General features: G+C 38.8%; 1 protein-coding gene across 2 annotated transcripts in view; it reads right to left on the bottom strand.

The window, feature by feature from the left end:
• scap (SREBF chaperone) overlaps nucleotides 1–23,083 on the bottom strand; it is a 41,669-nt gene that overhangs the window by 13,663 nt on the left and 4,923 nt on the right. For both annotated transcript variants that reach the window (XM_055210925.2, XM_055210924.2), the window contains exons 2-13: nucleotides 22,698–22,898; nucleotides 14,901–15,021; nucleotides 14,611–14,768; nucleotides 14,287–14,495; nucleotides 14,088–14,193; nucleotides 5,287–5,459; nucleotides 4,125–4,251; nucleotides 3,296–3,408; nucleotides 1,207–1,301; nucleotides 1,012–1,110; nucleotides 660–872; nucleotides 80–444 (exon numbers count right to left, since the gene is read on the bottom strand). In XM_055210925.2, coding sequence (XP_055066900.2) covers nucleotides 80–444; nucleotides 660–872; nucleotides 1,012–1,110; nucleotides 1,207–1,301; nucleotides 3,296–3,408; nucleotides 4,125–4,251; nucleotides 5,287–5,459; nucleotides 14,088–14,193; nucleotides 14,287–14,495; nucleotides 14,611–14,768; nucleotides 14,901–15,021; nucleotides 22,698–22,819 — 1,901 coding nt within the window. In that variant the 5' untranslated portion in view covers nucleotides 22,820–22,898. The remainder of the gene's footprint in view (nucleotides 1–79; nucleotides 445–659; nucleotides 873–1,011; nucleotides 1,111–1,206; nucleotides 1,302–3,295; nucleotides 3,409–4,124; nucleotides 4,252–5,286; nucleotides 5,460–14,087; nucleotides 14,194–14,286; nucleotides 14,496–14,610; nucleotides 14,769–14,900; nucleotides 15,022–22,697; nucleotides 22,899–23,083) is intronic.

Here is a 23,083-nt window from a genome sequence, read left to right as displayed (position 1 = left end):
ACAAGTACATAAATTCATTTCATTTCATAATAAAGTGTACTATCCCTTGAAGTTTAAATGGATTAAGAGAGTATCGCACCTCTTAGCAAGCGTGATATTGTAATAGCTAAAGAGCGAGGGCCAGTGGCGGAAAGAAAGTCGCCTCCACAGCTCCTCGTCATTAGGGCCCCAGGTAATCTGTGGGCTTGACACAGGTACGGCTCCTGGATGAGGTGGGTGGTGACCCTGTGATTGGTTCTCGAGTAAGGGGGTGGGCTCGGGGGCAGGAAGCACGCTCAGTGTGCTGGTTGGATCTCCACCAGGAAACACTGGAGCCACGCCCAAGTGTGGGGGAAGTCCCGCCTCCCCAAGAGGGCTCTGCTCTGACACCTGGGCAGCAAGAAAAGTCCTCAAACCGGCAGGGTCAGTGTAAACAAGGATCCCGATCCAGATTACAGTGCCCACCTATCAAACAAACAAACAACATGTAATAGGGTAGTATACATTATGATACTCATTTATATTTCACAGAAAATATCTTAACAACTAAAAGGTGCAGTTTGTAATTTTTGCCCCACTTAATGGAATTGCAGTCTGTTGGTATGTATGGCTATATAGTTTTGGGGCAGGCCCTGTTTAATAAATCTTTAGAAACAAAAACTATTTTTGCAGTTCTTTACCATGATGATTCGCTGTGCCAGGCGAGTACGGGCTAAGAAGTAAACCACCCGGAGCCTCTTGGGCAAGCGGAGGTTCCGGAAAGCTGGAGCCTGCAGGGTGATTGTGTGAGGAGACGGTCGGGGTGGAGGTGGCGTCTCTCGTGGACGTAAAGGGCCTGGTTTGGGTGGCGGCATTCCCGCTTCGGCTGGGAGTCGCCGGTTTAGATCTGCTAACTGTTGTGGGAGACATGGGATGAGTGTTTGGTGAGTCAAGAAAAAACTGTTTAAAATGAAATACTCGGATGAAGCAATGTGTTACTCATTAAAGTCTAAAAGCATTTTCCAGAATGATCACTGCGTGGGTGGTTCTTACCTCCATGCGGCGGATGTCAATAGACAGCACAGTGGTGAAGAAAAACATCTGAAGGAAGAAATCAGAGACCAGACCGACCACAGCAAACAGACAGAACTCCTACATGCATATCAACACACAGGGACATAGGGGAAGGGTTAGGTTTTTGCACCAAAAAAGCATCAAATATTACTTAGATTTTTACAAAAACTTCACCTGAATTGCTGGTACTAATGTAAAGTATCCAATGAGGATGATGCCTAGTTCAGTGGCCATGTTCTTCATAATGGACCAGCTCTCGTTGCTTAAACCTTAAAGAAAAGCCAAATAAACATTGTTATTTATTACCTTATCTCAAGGATTTTCTAACTTTTTTGTCAGCCGAACACCCCTGACCAAAATTATTTACTTGAAGTACCCCCTACGATTCTAAGTTAATATTTCAATAATTTAATTTGCATGTTTAACTTCAAAAACATTTATCAGTTTTAAAGTTTTTATTAGTAGTATTTTACATAGTTATTGCTATTATTACCTGTTATTGGACCTTCATCTGGTAATTTTTGTTTATTGGTACATAAAACGCAAGTTCTCTTTTCTGATATACAGCCAGTGTTGGGGAAAGTTACTCTCAAAAAAGTAACTAATAGCGTTACTTAGTTACTTTTCATGGAAAGTAATGCTTTTTTACTTTTAGTTATTATTGCGTTACTTTTTCTTGGCTGAGGCTTGATCTCTTTCAGGCCTTGCAGGTGTTTTTTATTTCTGAAAAATTCTGCATTTAGAAATTGCATATTTCATCACAAAAATGTCGAGTTCTGGCCCGCAATCTCAGTTTCTGACTCAAACTGTTCCCACACAGGCGTGTACGCATAGAGTGAATAATGTGACTACGTTTAGTTTAATTCAGTACATAATTTTTTTTTATCGAATCAATTTGCATTACTTTTTTGAAAAAGTAACAAACATTAATGTGTACATTTAAAAAGTAATGCGTTACTTTATTCGTTACTTCAAAAAAGTAATATTATTACGTAATGCACGTTACTTGTAATGTGTTACCCCCAACACTGTATATAGCGTCATAGCAGAGATTACATATTTTTGTAGGCTAATCCCCGACGTTAGCGGGACATGGATTTCCTTGCTAAAAGGCCCATTCATTTTCCCCATAGACTTTTGGATTATCACAAAAAATAGTTCTGTGTTTAAGAAAAGTTTGACAATTTTGAATCCTAAATGCGGTATTTTTTCCTAGTAAATTCATTAAGACGTCAAAATTCATTAAAGTTTAATGCTGCGTTTACACCAGCTGCGGTAGAGGCATGAAGCGCGAGTGATTTCAATGCAATGTTAAGATGCGTTGACGCGCGACTGGAGTTCTCGCGGCGCAAATGAGGCGTTTGCCGCAGTTGGCCCCGTTAAGACGTGATTCTGCCTCATTTGCGCGTACAGTTCAAATGGTGCTTTTCGTGCATTTTGCTTTGATGCGAATTGCGGGCTGACCTCGCTTGGAAGAGTGTCAGTGAGGACATTGGGCAACCTGGTAAGTTATAATACACATTTCACTTTTGAGTCACATGACGTTTATCGACCCGCAACGTTTATTTTCCCCCTATAGTAAGGTTACCATATACAAACCGTTAACTCTTTCGATAAATGCACAATCAACATCAGTCATCTTGCACACAGACAACCACATAGCACTTGCCCCTCCCACAAAAAGCGGATTTTGCCTCTGACGCGCGTCAAATGCTTGCTTTTAGAGCGAAGTAGACGCACAAATGCATTCAAACTGTTCAAGTGGCAAACTAGGCGCGGTAGACGCGATTTTGACACCTGAAACGCAGTTGGTGTAAACGCAGCATAAGTAGTAATCCAAAAGTTTATGGGGGAAAAAATAGGCTTTTCAGCAAGGGAACCAGTGTAGCCAATCAGCAGTAAGGGGCGTGTCTACTAACCAACATCGTTGCCTGGATTGTGTATGTGTTGGGTGGGCCTATCAAAAGAAGGTCCAGATTCTATTGGGGTAGGGGTGTGTTTATTTAGGTGATTTCAAATATCAACATTGGCTTTCAGAGAGCATGCACCCCACCTTTAACTCAAAATATTTATTTGAAGTCACTTTATATTTCTTCTATATACTGTTTGCGAAAGAAACAACAAAACATATTAAGCAAACTGTAATTGTCTCAAAGCCTCTTTTTGGCATCAAATTAACAACCTGAATTATGGTCTATACCAGATACTATGGTCACATATATCCAATGTACACTTCGTGACACTAGTGTGTAGAGAATCTGACCTTGAGCAATGCGCAGCTTGACTTCAAGGTCGACAGGAGTTGACACAACAGATTTAGTGAGGACCAGGACATTCTCCAAACCGATGACCACCACTAGATAGGGGAAGATCTCCCTAGAAACCAGCAGCAGATAAAAAATTTTCATCAAGTTTACATTTATGCAAAGCAGCTTATAGTTTATTTAAAGTCAATTCATCAATTCATGTTTCCTGGTACATAAATTTATTGCATGCATCAGTTGAGGTACAAGAATCGTATAAGCATTTGAAAATAATGAGATACTAGAAAATAGTTAATGTGTAAACAGAATGATATAATCTGTCTGGGGCTTCCCAGAGAACAAATAAACTGACTAGCTCATTATTGATCATGTTGTAAAAGAAAAAAAATACTCTGGTAAGAATGTGTCTTTAGCTGAAGACTTGACCTTCCGCAAGCCTGCTGGATTTTGGCCCAGATAAATTGTACGTGTTGACTAAAGGCTGACCTGATGAACTTAGACTGAATTTGTTTGGACAGCCTGATCTCACACCACTGTAAGTTCATACGTGCAACCTTACAGACCAATGAAAAACTATCCCTGCCCACTTCAACACTCCCTGGCAAAGACATTCCTCTAAATCAACATTCTGCCATTATTATCAACAATTAGTTACACATCAACCTGTTCCCTTAATCGATTGTGACATTTCGATTCCCTCGACACAATGAGAAAATGTCACTGATATGATCCATTTCCAGATCTCAATTGTTTAGCTGCCTGATAATGAAGTACAAAAGACTTCTAATGGTGTCAATGAATGAAGGCATGTATTGGCTGAGCTCCTACCCTCCGTTAAGCGTTGGCGTCAAGCCAAACAAGGTGCAGAGTCCCACGGACATGAGCAGCGAGCTGAGAACCGTGACCACGGCGGCCAGTGCCAAGCCCCATTTGGACTTAACCATGTCAATCTTACCTGTAAAATAAAAGGGAGGGGGAAAAAAAGGGTTTTCCAAGAGCATTTTACAAGAATGATCCTAATGAAGTGTGTGAATAAAAATTCATTAATAGACACTCCACTTTTTTTGAAAATATTGTAATTTTTCAGCTCACCTAGAGTTAAACATTTGATTTTTACCGTTTCGGAATCCATTCAGGCGATCTCCGAGTCTGGCGGTACCATTTTTAGCATAGCTTAGCATAATCCATTGAATCAGACTAGACCATTAGCATCGTGCTCAAAAATAAGCAAAATGCTTAGATATTTTTCCTATTTAAAATTTGACTCTCTTAGTATACAATGTAACTATAGAACTGACAGAAAATTAAAAAAGTTGTGATTTTCTTGGCAGATATGACTAGGAACTATACTCTCATTCTGGCGTAATAATCAAGGACTTTGCTGTCATATCATGGCTACAGCAGGCGCAATGATATTACGCAGCACCTGAAAGTAGTCCCCTTGGTAACTTTCAATAGGGGACTATTTTCAGGCACTGTATAATTACATTGCAGCCATGATATGGCAGCAAAGTCCTTGATTATTATGCCAGAATGAGATATAGATCCTAGCCATTTGGCCTAGAAAATCACAGCTTTAAAATTTTCGTCGGTCTTAGTCTTAGATCTTTCAATGCTAAAGGTTCTGGGGATAATTCAGACTGTAACAAGGCACGCAAGTCAAAAAGTGAACAGACCTTGCTAATCTGAAAGCTTCTTGCTGCCAACATACAGTAAGTGCTGTGTTTATAGGGCACCTGCCAACATTACCAATTTAAGCAGTCTACCATAATATTGCCAAATATTAATAAAGAACAATACAAAGAAGCCCACAATGAATAAAATTAACTGTAAATAACACAGAAATGAAAACAATGCTTCTATGAGAAATGCATAAATGAACAAAAGCAATAAAAGGCTATGCATTCATTATTGTCTCTATATAAGATTGTTTTAATAATGTGAATAACTGAATTTAAGAATAAAGAGGAATGATAGAGTTGCTGCTTACGGGTGGAGAAGTAGATATAAGCGAAGAGGATGATGTAGGTGGTGACTAGAGGGATGAGCTCAGCGATGCCAATTTCCTCTTTGAAATGGACGTGTACCATATGATCTTCACGCAGGCTGCAGTTCACCGAAGGATGAAGCTGTTTTAGGCGAGCTCGGAGGCTGGCTACAAACCTGATCAGCCAAACACAAAAAGAGTCATTTAGTATTAGAATTAGATTTTTGTTAGTGCTGGGCAAAGATTAATCGCGATTAATCGCATATAAAATAAAAGTGATTTTTTGCATAATATATGTGGGTGTACTGTAGGGCTGGGTAAAAATATCGATTCATCAATGCATTGCAATAATTTGTTTCTCAATTCAATATCGATTCATCAAATCCTATGATCGATTCAGCCCCCCCGGCAAGTGGCGCCGCTGTGGGCAACACTCTAGTGAGAGCGTTCAGCGTTGTACAAGACGCGCTTTATCAAAACAGAAAGATCAAAGATGGCAAACAGCAGCACTTCTTTCAAGCCTTCACCATCAACGTGATCAAACATTAGTAATACTACACACATTATTTAAAAATATACTCAGGTACTTAAGCAAGTAAATCAATATTGAATTGAATCGAAACGAAGCCTCAAGAATCGAAATCGAATCGAATTGCGAAATTCCTAACAATACCCAGCCCTAGTGTACTGTGTCTAATAATTGTGTATATTTAACCACACACACATTCATATATTCATTTCAGAATTGTTTTACTTATATATAATTGTTTTTAATTTATTTTTAATATAGAATATATAAAAATATAAATAAATATATATAAACATGTAAATGTTTCTTAAATACATACATGAATGTGTGTGTATTTATTTATGCATAGTGGTTACACGGAGCGCATGCTCATGTATTATGCCAGGAATCACTTTTGTTTTGTATGCGATTGATCGCGATTGATCTTTGCCCAGCACTAATTTTTGTATTTAAAAAAAACAAGAAGAAGAATGGAGCTTGGTTGTGCAAACACTATTAGTAGGGTGTGGTGGATAATTGCCAGGATGTTGCCATGTGTCCATCTCTGTGATGCAATGGATTTGCGCTTTCGGCTGTTTTTACTAAGACAAATAATTTTTTCTCACTTTTCTAAGTTGCTTTGAATAACAGTGTCTGCTAAATGTAAATGTGGTTGCTAGGGTGTGATGGGTGATTGCCATGATGTTGCTATGGGGCTGTATAATGTGTTGGTTCTGTGAGGTTTTGGGTGGTTGGTACAAGTCTAAAAAGCTCACCTCTTGTCAAGATTCAATTATGTTTTGGTCACTAAATATGGAGTCTCTCCAAAAACACAAGTTAACTGTATTTTTACTCCTATTTTATTAACCAATAAGTGTAAGACCAATGTCGCACACCTGTGAGTTCCGGTTAGGTGCGTAGGATAAAGAGACAATAGTAGTCCAGTAAACATATAAACGGGGGAGATGTCCCGCACACTAATGACTTGCAAGGTGTTTATTGCGACGTTTCGATCGTAAGATCTTCTTCGGGCATATGAACATGATCAAGGTATCACAAGGTATTTATAAAAATTCATGGACCAATCACAACAACCAACAGTCACAGACCAACCACAGCAACAGACCCTCAATGACCAATCAAATCCGTCCACAATCACCTCCACCACATCAACAACCTCAATATCATACACAAATCAGAAACAGTCCACAACGACAAGAAAAAAGAGAAAACACCACAAACCGTACATACTGCATGCAGAATTGGAATAAGCATAGTGCAAAACTCCATCAACAATTCAAAAAAACAATTTTTTTCCCTCTCAAGATCACAACATCACATCAAAAAGGGCCTCACCATCCAAACCAAGAGGCGACAACGTTTGCAAAGCAAAAATCCAAAACAATTCGCGTCTCTGCAGGAGCACGTCAATGTCTCCGCCTCTCGGTGGCATAGTCACTCTTTCTATCCCACAAAAACTTAAAGAAGAGACATCATGACCCATGGCCATAAAGTGTGCCGCAACCGGATAGTTAATGTCTTTTCTTCGAATAGAGCTCTTGTGTTCACTAATTCTTTTTTTCAATTGGCGCGTAGTTTTGCCAACATAGCCTAAACCACACGGACAACGAATTAAATACACCACATGTGTAGAGGCACACGTTATCACAGAATTAATGTGGAATTTCTTTCCCGTTCTAGGGTGACAGAAGAATTACATTTTTTTCGTGTTATTGCACTGGGCACAATTACCACACCGGTAATTTCCATTTTGTAATGGACTAATAGTTCTCTGTGTAAGACTGTGTGTGCAACTCTGAAAACGGGCATGTACTAGATGATCTTTTAAATTTTTTGCTCGTTTGTACACTATAAGTGGAGGGTTAAGCCGAAAGTATACTAGGGACGTCCGCGTATGCGCGCCGTCCGCATGACGTCATTTTCGTCATCAGGAGGGTTCGCAGCCGGCCGCGCGGGCCGTCCGCGTGCAGCCCAAAATTTGAGACCGCGCGGACAGTGCGCGTACAGTCCGCGTACGACAGCGCATGCGCATGAAAATATTTAGACAGAACACTCCACTATAAACAATTATACAAAGGAAATAGACAGCATTTGCACACACACTATCGTTTTTCTTCTTTAACTTTTACTTCTTCAAAGAACAGAAAGCTGTGGAGCATGTTTGTTTGATTCCTGACTTTGTTGTCTTGTTGTTTGTTCTAAACTGTGTTTGCAATGGTGGATCAGGTACTTTTCTTCACCTATCCTAATGTTTTAATGTACTGTTAATGTCTCCAAATCAGTGATGCCCTGGCAGCCTGTTAGACTAATAATTTGAATAAGAAATCATTTGTATTGCGTATAGTGTCGAACGCGGCCATCCGCGTGTAGCCGCGGGGACTATACTCGGAAAGCTGCGCGGACGCGTGCGCGCGCGGGCCGGACGCGGACGCGGAAAAAAAGTATACCCGGGCCTTTAAGGAAAATTGAACTAAGCTCAGGATCAGACGACAAAAGATGCCAATGTTCCCCGAAAATAGATCGAATTAGACAAGATCCGTCGGAATGAGTCGTGATGAAAGCAAACGAATGTTTTTTAACCTTTTTTGTCCTCTTCTTTAATAATTGAGCTCATGTATTATGAAGAGTAGTATCAAAGGCTTCATCAATCCATTCTGTAGGATATCCTCTTTCTAGGAATTTCATTTTCATTGTCATTGACTTCTCAATAAAATCTGAATCCGAGTGACAAATCCTTCTTAATCTACAGAACTGACTCTTCGGCAAACCCTTCTTTAACGAGGTAGGGTGAAAGCTAGTTGCGAGTAGTAATGTGTTGCGATCGGTTTCTTTAGTGAACAAAGTCGTGATTAGACGGCCTTCATTCTTTTGTACCCACACATCAAGGAAATGCACCTTCAAATCACTCACCTCCAATGCAAATTCCAAATCCCCAACAAATCCGCCAAGGACAGACACAAACCCACCTACATCATTGTGATTCCCCAAAAAAACACAAAAAATGTCATCAATGTATCTGTACCACTTTATGATCCGCGAACAAAAAGGATTTTTTTCCACATTAAATACAAAAAACATTGTTCAAAGAAGCCAATAAACAAATTGGCATAGTTAGGGGCAAAAATAGAGCCCATCGCTGTTCCACTGATCTGGAGGAAAAAATCCATATTAAAGTTGAAATAATTGTATCTCAAAACATATGATGCCATCTCGATCAAAAATTCTGTCGGGGGAATAATGTCACCCCGTGTGGAGAGAAAATGTTTCAAGGCATTGAGTCCTCCCTCGTGTGAAATGTTCGTATACAAACTGGTAATGTCCAAAGTTAATAATAAAGACATATCCGGTAGATCATGTATCTCAGAGATCTTATTGATGAAATCAGTAGAGTCCCTTATGTAAGCAGGTAAAGTCTGTACATAGGGTTTAATAAAAAAAACCACATATTGAGATAGAGGTGCTAATAAGGAATTTGTCTGTGCCACTATAGGACGACCTGGAGGATCTACTAGTCTTTTATGGATCTTAGGCAAAGTATAAAACACAGGTCTAATAGGATGTTGGCAATATAAAAACTGAAACTCAGATTGAGAAATCCAACCCTGTGATTTGGCATTTTCCAAAAAGAGTAGTATATCAGATTGATAGCTAATCGTCGGGTCACTCGGCAATTTTTTATAAAACCTAGAGTTTTGTAATTGTGAAAGGATCTCTTCCTGGTACTTCAACTTATCTTGGACAACGATAGCACCTCCTTTATCTGCAGGTTTTATAATGATATTCGAGTCATTCCTTAATTCCGTCAGGGCTTGTTGTTCATTCAAAGAGAGATTATACGTCATTTTCCTGCTAGAGGAGCAAGTTTTTAAAACCTCTTGTTCAACCACTCGACAGAAGGTATGAATAGTATGATTTGACACATTAGGGCAAAAGGTACTCTTTGGTCTAAAAAGTGTCTTAGGTGAAATCGACTCTGATTTGGAGAAAAAATATCTTAACTTCAACTGTCTAAAACATTTAAATAGATCAGTTTTTAGCCCAAAAGCATTTACACCACAGGTCGGAACAAAAGACAATCCTTTTGACAAAACTCCAATTTGATCATCAGACAGTTCTTTTCCAGAAATATTGATTACCGTCTTTTTGAGTAGCTCCGGGTCCACGGTCGTGCGTTTCTTTGCGGACCTGGAACCTCTTCGGCATGTCTTTTTCTGTGGGGCCAGCGTTCCTGAGTGCGTTTGCCCAAAAAAGGTGAGGAACTCTGGGCACTGGAATCACTGTCCATGGTAAAATCACTGCCAGTAGAGTCACTTTGTGCATGAACAAACCGTGATCTGGTAACCTTCTTCTGTGCATAAGGACGTGATACTCCACCGGAGGCTCCCCGGGCTGATGAATGGGTCTCATGGGTGGAATGGTTGCCAATATTGGCAACAGCTGCTGGACAACTGTCCCAAGGATATACCTCATTTCGTAGATAATCTTCTGTATCACGTTTGTATTTTTTTATTTTAATCTCTTTAAGGTGATCTCGATATTTGTCAGTAGACACCTTAACTGAAGCCAGAATCGAGTCAAAGTCAATTTGTGGGATAGATTTGATCTCCTCTTCTAGTGCCGTGATATTTGTATGAGTTTCGTTAACATCAACCGATACTTGTTCCACAATTAAAAGCATCAGGTCCATAGAGCACTTATTGAGAATCTCACTCCATTTCCTTAGGAACTCCTCATTCTGTTTACACAGAGTACCGCAAAGAAACGCACGACCGTGGACCCGGAGCTACTCAAAAAGACGGTAATCAATATTTCTGGAAAAGAACTGTCTGATGATCAAATTGGAGTTTTGTCAAAAGGATTGTCTTTTGTTCCGACCTGTGGTGTAAATGCTTTTGGGCTAAAAACTGATCTATTTAAATGTTTTAGACAGTTGAAGTTAAGATATTTTTTCTCCAAATCAGAGTCGATTTCACCTAAGACACTTTTTAGACCAAAGAGTACCTTTTGCCCTAATGTGTCAAATCATACTATTCATACCTTCTGTCGAGTGGTTGACCAAGAGGTTTTAAAAACTTGCTCCTCTAGCAGGAAAATGACGTATAATCTCTCTTTGAATGAACAACAAGCCCTGACGGAATTAAGGAATGACTCGAATATCATTATAAAACCTGCAGATAAAGGAGGTGCTATCGTTGTCCAAGATAAGTTGAAGTACCAGGAAGAGATCCTTTCACAATTACAAAACTCTAGGTTTTATAAAAAATTGCCGAGTGACCCGACGATTAGCTATCAATCTGATATACTACTCTTTTTGGAAAATGCCAAATCACAGGGTTGGATTTCTCAATCTGAGTTTCAGTTTTTATATTGCCAACATCCTATTAGACCTGTGTTTTATACTTTGCCTAAGATCCATAAAAGACTAGTAGATCCTCCAGGTCGTCCTATAGTGGCACAGACAAATTCCTTATTAGCACCTCTATCTCAATATGTTGATTTTTTCATTAAACCCTATGTACAGACTTTACCTGCTTACATTAGGGACTCTACTGATTTCATCAATAAGATCTCTGAGATACATGATCTACCGGATATGTCTTTATTATTAACTTTGGACATTACCAGTTTGTATACGAACATTTCACACGAGGGAGGACTCAATGCCTTGAAACATTTTCTCTCCACACGGGGTGACATTATTCCCCCGACAGAATTTTTGATCGAGATGGCATCATACGTTTTGAGATACAATTATTTCAACTTTGATATGGATTTTTTCCTCCAGATCAGTGGAACAGCGATGGGCTCTATTTTTGCCCCTAACTATGCCAATTTGTTTATTGGCTTCTTTGAACAATGTTTTTTGTATTTAATGTGGAAAAAAATCCTTTTTGTTCGCGGATCATAAAGTGGTACAGATACATTGATGACATTTTTTGTATTTTTTTGGGTAATCACAATGATGTAAATGAGTTTGTGTCTGTCCTTAACGGATTTGTTGAGGATTTAGAATTTACATTGGAAGTGAGTGATTTGAAAGTACATTTCCTTGATATGTGGGTACAAAAGAATGAAGGCCGTCTAATCACGACTTTGTTCACTAAAGAAACCGATCGCAACACATTACTACTCGCAACTAGCTTTCACCCTACCTCGTTAAAGAAGGGTTTGCCGAAGAGTCAGTTCTGTAGATTAAGAAGGATTTGTCACTCTGATTCAGATTTTATTGAGAAGTCAATGACAATGAAAATGAAATTCCTAGAAAGAGGATATCCTACAGAATGGATTGATGAAGCCTTTAATACCACTCTTCATAATACACGAGCTCAATTATTAAAGAAGAGGACAAAAAAGGTTAAAAAACATTCGTTTACTTTCATCACGACTCATTCCGACAAATCTTATCTAATTCGATCTATTTTCAAAAAACATTGGCATCTTTTGTCATCTGATCCTGAGCTTAGTTCTATTTTCCTTAACCCTCCACTTATAGTGTACAAACGAGCAAAAAATTTAAAAGATCATCTAGTACATGCCCGTTTTCAGAGTTGCACACACAGTCTTACACAGAGAACTATTAGTCCATTACAAAATGGAAATTACCGGTGTGGTAATTGTGCCCAGTGCAATAACACGAAAAAAATGTAATTCTTCTGTCACCCTAGAACGGGAAAGAAATTCCACATTAATTCTGTGATAACGTGTGCCTCTACACATGTGGTGTATTTAATTCGTTGTCCGTGTGGTTTAGGCTATGTTGGCAAAACTACGCGCCAATTGAAAAAAAGAATTAGTGAACACAAGAGCTCTATTCGAAGAAAAGACATTAACTATCCGGTTGCGGCACACTTTATGGCCATGGGTCATGATGTCTCTTCTTTAAGTTTTTGTGGGATAGAAAGAGTGACTATGCCACCGAGAGGCGGAGACATTGACATGCTCCTACACAGACGCGAATTATTTTGGATTTTTACTTTACAAACATTATCGCCTCTTGGTTTAAATGATGAAGCCCTTTTCAATGTGATGTTATAATCTTGAGAGGAACAAATTTGTTTTTTTAAATTGTTGATGGAGTTTTGCACTATGCTTATTCCAATTCTTCATGCAGTATGTACGGTTTGTGGTGTTTTCTCTCCTTTTTTTTTCTTTTTTTCTTGTCATTATAGACTGTTTCTGATTTATGTATGATATTGAGGTTGTTGATGTGATGGAAATAATTGTAGACAAATTTAATTGGTCATTGAAGGTCTGTTACTGTGATTAGTCTGTGACTATTGTCTGTTGTGATTGGTCCATGAATTTTTATAAATACTTTGTGATACCTAGATCATGTTCATATGCCTGAAGAAGATCTTACGATCGAAACGTCGCAATAAATATTTTGCAAGTTATTAGTGTGCGGGATATCTCTTTTGTTTATATATTAACCAATAAGTAAAATTGTGACTCTGACCACAATAAAAGCACATCGTCTCAATCGTAACACAATCGTGCCAAAGATTTATACTTAAAGGAAAACACCACAGTTTTTTACATTTTTTACTATGTTCTTACCTCAAATTAGACAAATTAATACATACCTATCTTTTTTCAATGCATGCACTTAATCTTTGTACAGCGAGTCGTGAATGTGTTAGAATTTAGCCTAGCCCCATTCGTTGCTTAGGATCCAAACAGGGATAAATTTAGAAGCCACCAAACACTTCCATGTTTTCCCTATTTAAAGATGGTTACATGAGTAGTTACACGAGTAAGTATGGTGGCACAAAATAAAACGTTGCGAAATGTTTGGTGGCTTCTAAATTCATCCATGCCTGGATCCCAAGGAACGAATGCTGCTACGCCAAATGCCAACACATTCACGACACGTTGCACAAAGACTAAGTGCACGCATCGAAAAAAGATAGGTATGTATTATTAGTCTAAGTTGAGGTAAGAACATATTAAAATATTGAAAAAATTGAAAAACAGTGGTGTTTTCCTTTAAGGCACAAGTTTAGTCATGTTTTTCACCAGGGTCCACGTACAGTGCACATGACGCAATTTTCATCATCAGAAGAGCGCGTGTATTGTACGCACACCAGATTTTTGAAACCAGGAGATGTGTTGCATTTTGCCACAATGTGCATGTGTTGAATATCTGTATACATGTATGCTTTGCAAGGCTGTTTGTTCAACCGTGCACGCACGTTCGCATACACATAAAAAACAGACTGCTCCAGGCTTTAGGTTCAGAGTTTTGCACCCAATTAGAAATATCAGAAAGGCTGACCTTGCATCATAAGTGCTTAGTGCAATGGTGATGGTGTATGTCACCACTCGCTTCTTGCCGTAGAGACTCACACCTGTCTGCTTTCCTGGGACGCCAAAGAGCAAGTCTGAAACATACATATCAACACTGGGGTGAGCACACAGGACCTCAATGAACTAACTTTTAATGCAAAACTTGAACATGCTTAAAAAGTTTCCACCTCTCAGAGTGGCTGACGTATGAAGGCCTTTGGGTTCGTGCTGGTGCACGGTCTTTAGGAGGTCCGGATCAGCATCAAACAAGTCACGCCGATTCTGCCAATAGTTGCCAGGGGATACCAGCAGGCAGCCGTGCTCTGGAAGGACCGCCTGCATGCGCCGTAACCCCGGCAACAGGTCTGTCACCTGCAAGCACAGCGCCTCCAAACTTCTATGTGAGGTGAGAAAATGAGGAAGGAAAGAAAGAGGTTTTGTGAAATGTATAGTAACAACTATGTGAGGAAAGAACAACTGCCAAAATCTATGTTAGAGTGGAAAGCTTCGACCTGTCGGTGTAAACATGGTCTCTAATCTCTTCCAAAAGACTGAAAACACGCCCAAGGGGAGAGCGGAAGACATCCACTGGTACCAGGCTGTTGTCCCATGGAGAAACGGCTGCCTTGACCAACACCTGCTGGATGTATGCCACCGGAGGACCCTGATACTGGAAGTAGTAAATTTAAAGTTTACATTACCATACATTTTACTAAATACAGGAGTGGTGATTTGAGTGAACACCAGAGTTTTGCTATGCTTTTTCAGATTGTGTCCCAAGGTCAAACACACACTGGCTTACCCAATCAGGACACTCCGACAGGTCACCCTGAGGATCATGGGATGGGACAGAGTAATCTCGTACTCCAGTGGTGAACTCCACCGGTCCCGTTCCAGGCAGTGGCAGCTTCAGCAAAGGATAACTGTAAATAAATATGAAAGACTACAAATCATTCATTATTACTAGGGCTGTCAAAATTAACGCGTTAATAACGCGTTAACGCAAATTCATTTTAACGCCACTAATTTTATTAACGGAGATTAACGCAACGCGCAATTTCTGTTTGACCCTTGGTCCAGCCCATAGTTGAATGAACAGAGACGCAGACAAATGTGACTCTCTCTAAATGAGTAAAAGGTTTTCATATAAATAAGAACATTAAGCAAATCGTCTACCACATCCAATGCTCTAAATGCTCGTTGGACATCTGATATGATCTTTATTTATACGTCTGAGAGGTGTAACGTACCGTCCTCCTAATGCTTAATCTAATACAAAAATGCGTCTCAATTCATTTTGGTTTCGCTTTTATGCATGACTTATAAAATAGACTGCAGGACTTGTTTGATGTTAAAATAGTCATTAAGAGAGATAAAGTTCGGTACCTGATTAATGTTAAAGAGTTATTAAGAGCGACAAGACTCAAAAGCGATCCCCTCACGCTGACTGACTGATATCTGAAGCGCGTGCACACAGACGCGCGAGTGCGCGACCCGGATATATAGACATCTACACAAAATTACAGTTTTACAAATATCTGTTTTGATAAGAATTCACGCAGGTAGGCTCTATAATCGGTTACGTTTTAAGTAAATGTTTGATTAACTGTTGGGTAAAACTATCTGATGTGTAACATTATATTAGATCACTTAGATTTTAAGCAGTCTGTCTCAATGTCAATCAAACAAAAGGAAAAAAAGTTGAACATACATTGATGATGTTTTTGCTTTGTGTGTGCTAAATCTATTAGTTTTACCAGTGATTTTAAGGTATTGATGTGGTAATATAATGTATGGATGTGGAAATGTTTGTGGTAATTTGACTCTTTCAACTTCAAACACGTGTAGTTCTGTCATATTTTGTTATATTTCAACAAATCATGCATTTTTCTATGTTTTAATAGAGAATGTCAAAATATGAACAACTTTTTTTTTAAATTTGCTAATTCCGACTCAACTTGCCAGCACAGGTCACAAATGATACAGCAGCAAACAAAAATGGAGAAAGAAAAATCTTCTGAAAGGAAAATTCATATACAAAACAATGGCTGGTGAATCTGTTAAAATGTAAACAGGCTGTTGTTAACATACATTTCCATAAAGCATCTATATATGTATATATGATTAGAATATTAAAAACCTGAAAAGTGTTAAATTAGGGTAAATTTAGAATGGATAAAAATGTGCGATTAATTTGCGATTAATCGCAGTTAACTCATGAAATCATGCGATTAATCTAGATAAATTTTTTTAATCTATTGACAGCCCTAATTATTACTAATGTCAATTTGGAATCCTCACAGACACTGTCTCTCTAATGCCAGCAGAACAGAGAACTGGCATTCTCTGAAGAAGAGCTCATGCAAAGGCCATAACATAAATCATATTTGCTGTAAGTGTGGTGAGAATGCAATATGTTTTTTTACAGACAGTTTTACAGCATCTCACCCGCTCACATGCACATACAGTAGGTGTAAACATAGTAAAACTGCCTCAGGAGGAAGAGCAGATGTTTGAGCAAGGCATTAAGCATACCACCAAATAATAGACAGATGTAACAGCATTGCATTAACAGGGCAAAGGTCACAGGTTTAATTCAAGGGAACACACACACACACACACACACACACACACACACACACAGTTGCGTTGGATAAACGTGTCTGCCAAAATGTAGATGTTCACAAGCCCTGACCTGAGTGTTCTGGGGCAAATGGACTGTACTTGACCCTAATCTAGTCTTTATATACACACAACTTTTTCTGAGACTGGATACGAGTTGATTTTAACAATATGTAATTTAGCACACCCCTAAAACAAAGAACCCCAATAAAGCATATGCTGTGCTGTTTACAATGAAATACAGCAAAGCCCTCCAGATGGACTTCTGACCTGCCCCTCTTTTAAACAAAAGGGACATCTGTTACTCCTGCCTGCTCATCTTCAAAGGCTTTGAATTACTTTATTCAATGAAGAAGAGATCGGTGGAGGCAGATTCAGTTGGTTGGGATTAAAAAACAAACATATGATACTACTGGCATCAGGAAAACTCAAGACTGTGCAAAAGTCATTACATGGGGAAAGTCCTGTCTGTTTTAGTGCCATTTAGCATGCATTCTTTGGCACATTGATGCTCACAGGGACAACAGAAGTTCGAATTTAGTTCATGATGTTTCATTTCCTCCATTTGTGTTTCCTGTCCACTCTTTATATCAATGGCCATAACATAATGTGGACATAACACCAAGTTATGGATGGTAATACATCTGTATTTCTTCCTAGCGAGATACAGGATAATACAGTTTATATCGGTATGGTTTGATATGACCCTCATTCCCTCAGACGCTCTGGTAAAAGCTTTGGCGGTGATATTAAATTCATAAATATACTTTATAAATACAATAAAATGCTTTTGATAAAATAGATTTTTTGGTTTACATTGATTGTACCACCTGACATAGAAAGTGTACCAGTCTACCCATTCACATTAAACTAGCTATATTTATAGTTTTTGAGAGAAATCTACTAATCTTTTCATAAATTTGTCCACTAAGACCACCTAGGGTTTTACAGGATGATGTGATATCATGTTTACTGTTTATAATTGTTAATTCTTAATAAAAGGCCCGTGATTGTGGTTGTACTACCTTGACATTTGTGAACATCCAAAATGTTGAATAAATATTGGATTTAATATTTTAAACACCATTTGTAACACCTGTCATAAAGTTCAGTGTATTTCTATTGACAGTTAACCATTTTCCCTAAGTTTAAGATACCAAAACAAAAATTAGTATTCTTTAAAAAAAAATCCTGATAATGTACTCACCCCCATGTCATCCAAGATGTTTATATTTTTCTTTGTTCAGTCAAGAAGAAATTAAATGTCATGTTAGTGTGTAATGTTGCTATAATAGTATAAACAATACCTGTAAAATAATAAACCTCAAAGTTCACTGCCAGGCGATATATTTTCTTGAACAGAATAAGTCTTTCAAAGCCTACAGCGAACGACCGGTTTGGACTACAGCCCTTTACTTCCTGCTTTAATGACGTCACTAGAACAGTTTTTTGACTAAACTTCGCCCACAGGAATACGTCAGTCACCAGCTAAGCTAATGGCAAGCTAAGCTGCTACCGAATCACAACATACAAAACAAACTACACAATCAAAACTTGATACGCATTTCTGAAGGAGGGACTTCATAAAACAAGGAAGACATCAGCCTGTTTTGAGGACAGTGAAAACTGCAGTATACAGATAAGTAAATTGTTTGAAAAACACAGCGTTTTTTCACACATGAAACATGAACACATGTTATATTGCGGACTGTAAACACAATCAAAAGAAAAAACGGGACCTTTAAGTTTTTGAGGAAAACATTCCAGGATTTTTCTCTTTAATAGACCTCAACAGTTTACAGTTTCAAAGCAGCTTCAAAGGGCTCTAAATGATCCCAACCAAGGCATAAAGGGGATTGCACACCAGCCGCGCCTGTGAGTGATATAAGTATTTGAAATGAAAATGATTTCTTAATGTCTAGTGAAATATCAGGGCCATTTTATGATTAATTGATATAATTTTTTTACATACTGTTCCTGTAACATTAAATAACATCATATTTGTCCCAAATCATTAATGATTAATATTGGCTGCTAACGTATATTTTGCATTTTGAAGCTGTGCTGCGCGGCCGGTGTGCGATCCCCTTAAAGGATTACTCCATTTTCTTAAAAGAAAAATCCAGATTATTTACTCGCCACCATGTCATCCAAAATGTTGATGTCTTTCTTTGTTCAGTCGAGAAGAAATTATGTTTTTTGAGAAAAACATTGCAGGATTTTCTAATTTTAATGGACTTTAATAGAGCCCAACATTTAATACATAACTCAACACTTAACAGTTTTTTTCAACGGAGTTTCAAAGGACTATAAACAATCTCAAACGAGGCATAAGGGTCTTATCTAGCGAAACGATTGTCATTTTTGACAAGAAAAATAACAAATATACACTTTTAAAGCACAACTTCTTGTCTAGATCCGATCCAGCGCGACCTAACGTAAATGCGTAGTGACGTAGGGAGGTCACCTGTTACATGTATAAAACGCACATTTGCGGACCATTTTAAACAATAAACTGACACAGAGACATTAATTAGTATCAGTTGACATACAACAACGTCGGAACGGTCCTCTTTCAACACACTTGTAAACACTGAGCCGGAGTTTCGCGTTCGTCCTCTGTGACCTCTTGACGTCATGACGTATTGCGGTGACGTAGTGGGGTCAGCTGGCGCATCACGACCGGATCTACATGACGAGAAGTTGTGCTTTAAAAGTGTATATTTGTTATTTTTCTTGTCAAAAATGACAATCGTTTCGCTAGATAAGACCCTTATAATTTCTTCTCGACTGAACAAAGAAAGACATCAACATTTTGGATGACATGGTGGTGAGTAAATTATCTGGATTTTTCTTATAAGAAAATGGAATATTCCTTTAAGGGTCTTTTTAGCAAAACAATCCTCATTTTCACCAATTTCATAATTTTAAAGTACTTTTAAACCATTTAAATGTCTAGTGCAACTTCTCATCTTGCACTAGACGTATGACACGCCAGCGGGACCTTACATATTACGTAACCTTGTCGAAAGGTCAGCGTTACATGTGAAATGCACAATTGCGGACCATTAAAAACAATAAACTGACACAAAGACATTAATTTGTATTATTCCACATACAACAACGAACAATCCTCCTTCTCCACACTTGTAAACACTGGAGCGGTAGTTTTGCATACATCATGCAGCATGACCTTTCAACGTGATTACTTAAAGGAATAGTCTACTCATTTTCAATATTAAAATATGTTATTACCTTAACTAAGAACTGTTGATATCCTCTATCATCTGTGTGCGTGCACGTAAGCGCTGGAGCGCGCTGTGACGCTTCAATAGCATTTAGCTTGGCCCCATTCATTTAATTGTACCATTTAGAGATAAAGTTAGAAGTGACCAAACACATCAACGTTTTTCCTATTTAAGACGAGTAGTTATACGAGCAAGTTTGGTGGTACAAAATAAAACGTAGCGCTTTTCTAAGCGGATTTAAAAGAGGAACTATATTTTATGGCGTAATAGCACTTTTGGGAGTACCTCGACTCGGTGCAGTAACACCCATAGATATGTATATAAAGGCTAGATGGCTCAAGGCGGAGTCCCTAACGGCATCACCTGGCGGCCATCTTACGGCGGGGCGCTCGCTCACTCGTGGGATTGAGTTTGATGGTGCGGGTGCTTTTGGGTGACCATGGCTTGCTCGGTTTTCTACCGATTTTCAAGCGGTTTGGGTTTTTTACAGGCGTTATTAACGTGGCTATAATTCTGGATGCTTTAACATGTTTCATGAATTTATTTTTTATTTTTAGTATAGGTATGCAGTGTCATAGGTACATCTTTGACGTTTATAACAAACCAAACCGTTTGAAAATCGGTAAAAAATGAAGCAAGTTATGGTCATTTAAAAGTACCTGCATCATTAAAACTCAATGCTACGAGTGAGCGAGCGCCCTGTCGTAAGATGGCCGCCAAAATGCGGACGTTGCACTCAATTGGCCAGCAGCGCGGACGAGCCATCTAGCCTTTATATACATATCTATGGTAACACCCTCCCTCTCCCATTATGAGAGTGAGAAGGGGAGCGGACTTCTCAGGCGAGTCGAAGTACTCCCAAAAGTGCTATTACGCCATAAAATATAGTTCCTCTTTTAAATCCGCTTAGAAAAGCGCTACGTTTTATTTTGTACCACCAAACTTGCTCGTATAACTACTCGTCTTAAATAGGAAAAACGTTGATGTGTTTGGTCACTTCTAACTTTATCTCTAAATGGTACCATTGAATGAATGGGGCTAAGCTAAATGCTATCGAAGCGTCGCAGCGCGCTCCAGTGCGTACGTGCACGCACACAGATGATAGAGGGATGTATCAACAGTTCTTAGTTAAGGTAATAACATATTTTAATATTGAAAATGAGTAGACTATTCCTTTAATACATAAGGTCACGCTAAAGCGTCACAAGGGTGGTGCAATATGAGAAGTTGTGGTTTAAAGGTACTTTTTCTGCAATTAAATTGTAAACCTTTGAGGTCCACTAAGTGTGTTTTCACACCTAGTTCGTCTGAGCCCTCCAAATGCTCTCAGAGCAGTTCAGGGTGTATATGTGAACAAACCAAGTGATCCCAGATCCCTTCTGGAGGTGGTCCGAGTACGGTTCGCTTTTGGGTTCTTTTCTGGTTCGATTTAATTTGAGATGTGAATTCAATGAGGTTTTGGTGCGCTTTGCGGGTCGTTTGGACATTCTATCATAATAAACGGCTGCACAGAAAGCTGGGGTCTGAGTTCATATGAAGTTGTAATGTGAACAAGAAAGGGTCTAAAATCACTTTAGTTCTGAAAAGGACCAAAAAAAGAACCGGGTCCTCTTTTGAGTCCACTATATTGTGAGGTCACATTCGGCTAGTTCCTTTCCTGGTTCACTTTAAGTGAACTGGGTTTGGTTCTTTTAAAAATGAACTATATGTGGAAACACCCTAAAAGTCCACTATATGAAGAAAAATCCTGGAATGTTTTCCTCGGACTTAATTTCTTCTCGACTGAAAAAGAAGGACAAACAATTTGGATGACATGGGGGTGAGTACAGTAAATTATCAGATTTTTTATGAAAGTGGAATTTTATCATTTTTTAAAAAGTGACATGTCATAAATGTATCAAGTTATTTTTATAGTACATAATGCCCCCGGACACAAAAATATGCTTGTCATGTTATTGACTCATATCGCGCATCTTACAAAAATGTACAGTTGTGAGTTCAAATGAATCATTACACTGGATAAACAATAATGCACTTACAATGGAAATCTACAGAGTGCACAAAAACATCTCATGAATTTGACTCATATCACTGTTTTGTGACAAAGGCTAGTTTTGTTCTTCCAGTTTTATTCCTATAGGAGACTGGAGACAGTGGGTTGTTCTCAGAGAAACGTTCTCACACTAACTCTTTCTTTATTGTCCTTTAACTGAAACGTCAAGGATTTAATTCACATTTTGCTGACGGAGACTAAAAAAATATTCAAGCAGACGTGAGAAAAAGAGTTTCTCCTCTTGGTGCTCTACACAGAGTTCGTGTCTCGCACAGTCCTACCCGCACAAGAACTACTTTGTAAGTAATCTCGCTTTCGAAGGCAACTGTGAAGTGCAACCCACTGCGAGCCAACTTCATTCCATTGTTGACCTCTCTCACCCTTCCAGAATCAAAATTGAAAACGATTCATCTTTGTATTAATTCATTTAAGTTCTCTGGCCCAAAGAAACACATTATTTTACCCAAAAAAGTATGAAGTAAAGCTTTCATGTACAATTTAGAAGATTAATATATATAAATGCAGTCCATTCAAAGCGACTTATGATTTTTATCAGTTTGTGTGTTCCCTGGGACTGAACCCACAACCTACGTTTATTAGCAACTCTATTTCAGCTACCAGTAATTACTTTAAATGTACATTAAGAACAGCTTTTGAAAGTTGACTGGAGACTCACCAGCAGGTGAGGATGCTGGCCGAGGTGAAGAGGATGATGGGCACCGGATACGAGGCACATAGCAGGCCATGCCGGTAAAAGGCGGCCGAGATGTTCTGCCGAAGCCGCTCTCTCACCGTCATCCTGGGTTGTGGGGTCAGCTGATGGCCATTGGGTCTGCCTGTCCGGCCAGGGCGAGGGCACCGGCGGGCATCCAGGGATCTGAGCAAGCACAACATACACACAATTGTTTTGTTTCAAGCTAATCAATGTGACACGTTGCTCATCCTGGAGATTTAGGTTTATGCTTGCAATATGATCCGATTCTATTCAGTCCTCTCTTTCCCTAATAGTTTAGTCGGTAAAGTGACCTCTTTTTACAAAAAGCCAAGAAGAAACTTAAATGA

Source organism: Misgurnus anguillicaudatus, chromosome 10 (genome assembly GCF_027580225.2).
Source record: "Misgurnus anguillicaudatus chromosome 10, ASM2758022v2, whole genome shotgun sequence".
NCBI lineage: Eukaryota > Metazoa > Chordata > Actinopteri > Cypriniformes > Cobitidae > Misgurnus > Misgurnus anguillicaudatus.
Note: the sequence above shows the minus strand (reverse complement) of the source record. Positions and strands in the feature narration are given on the sequence as shown.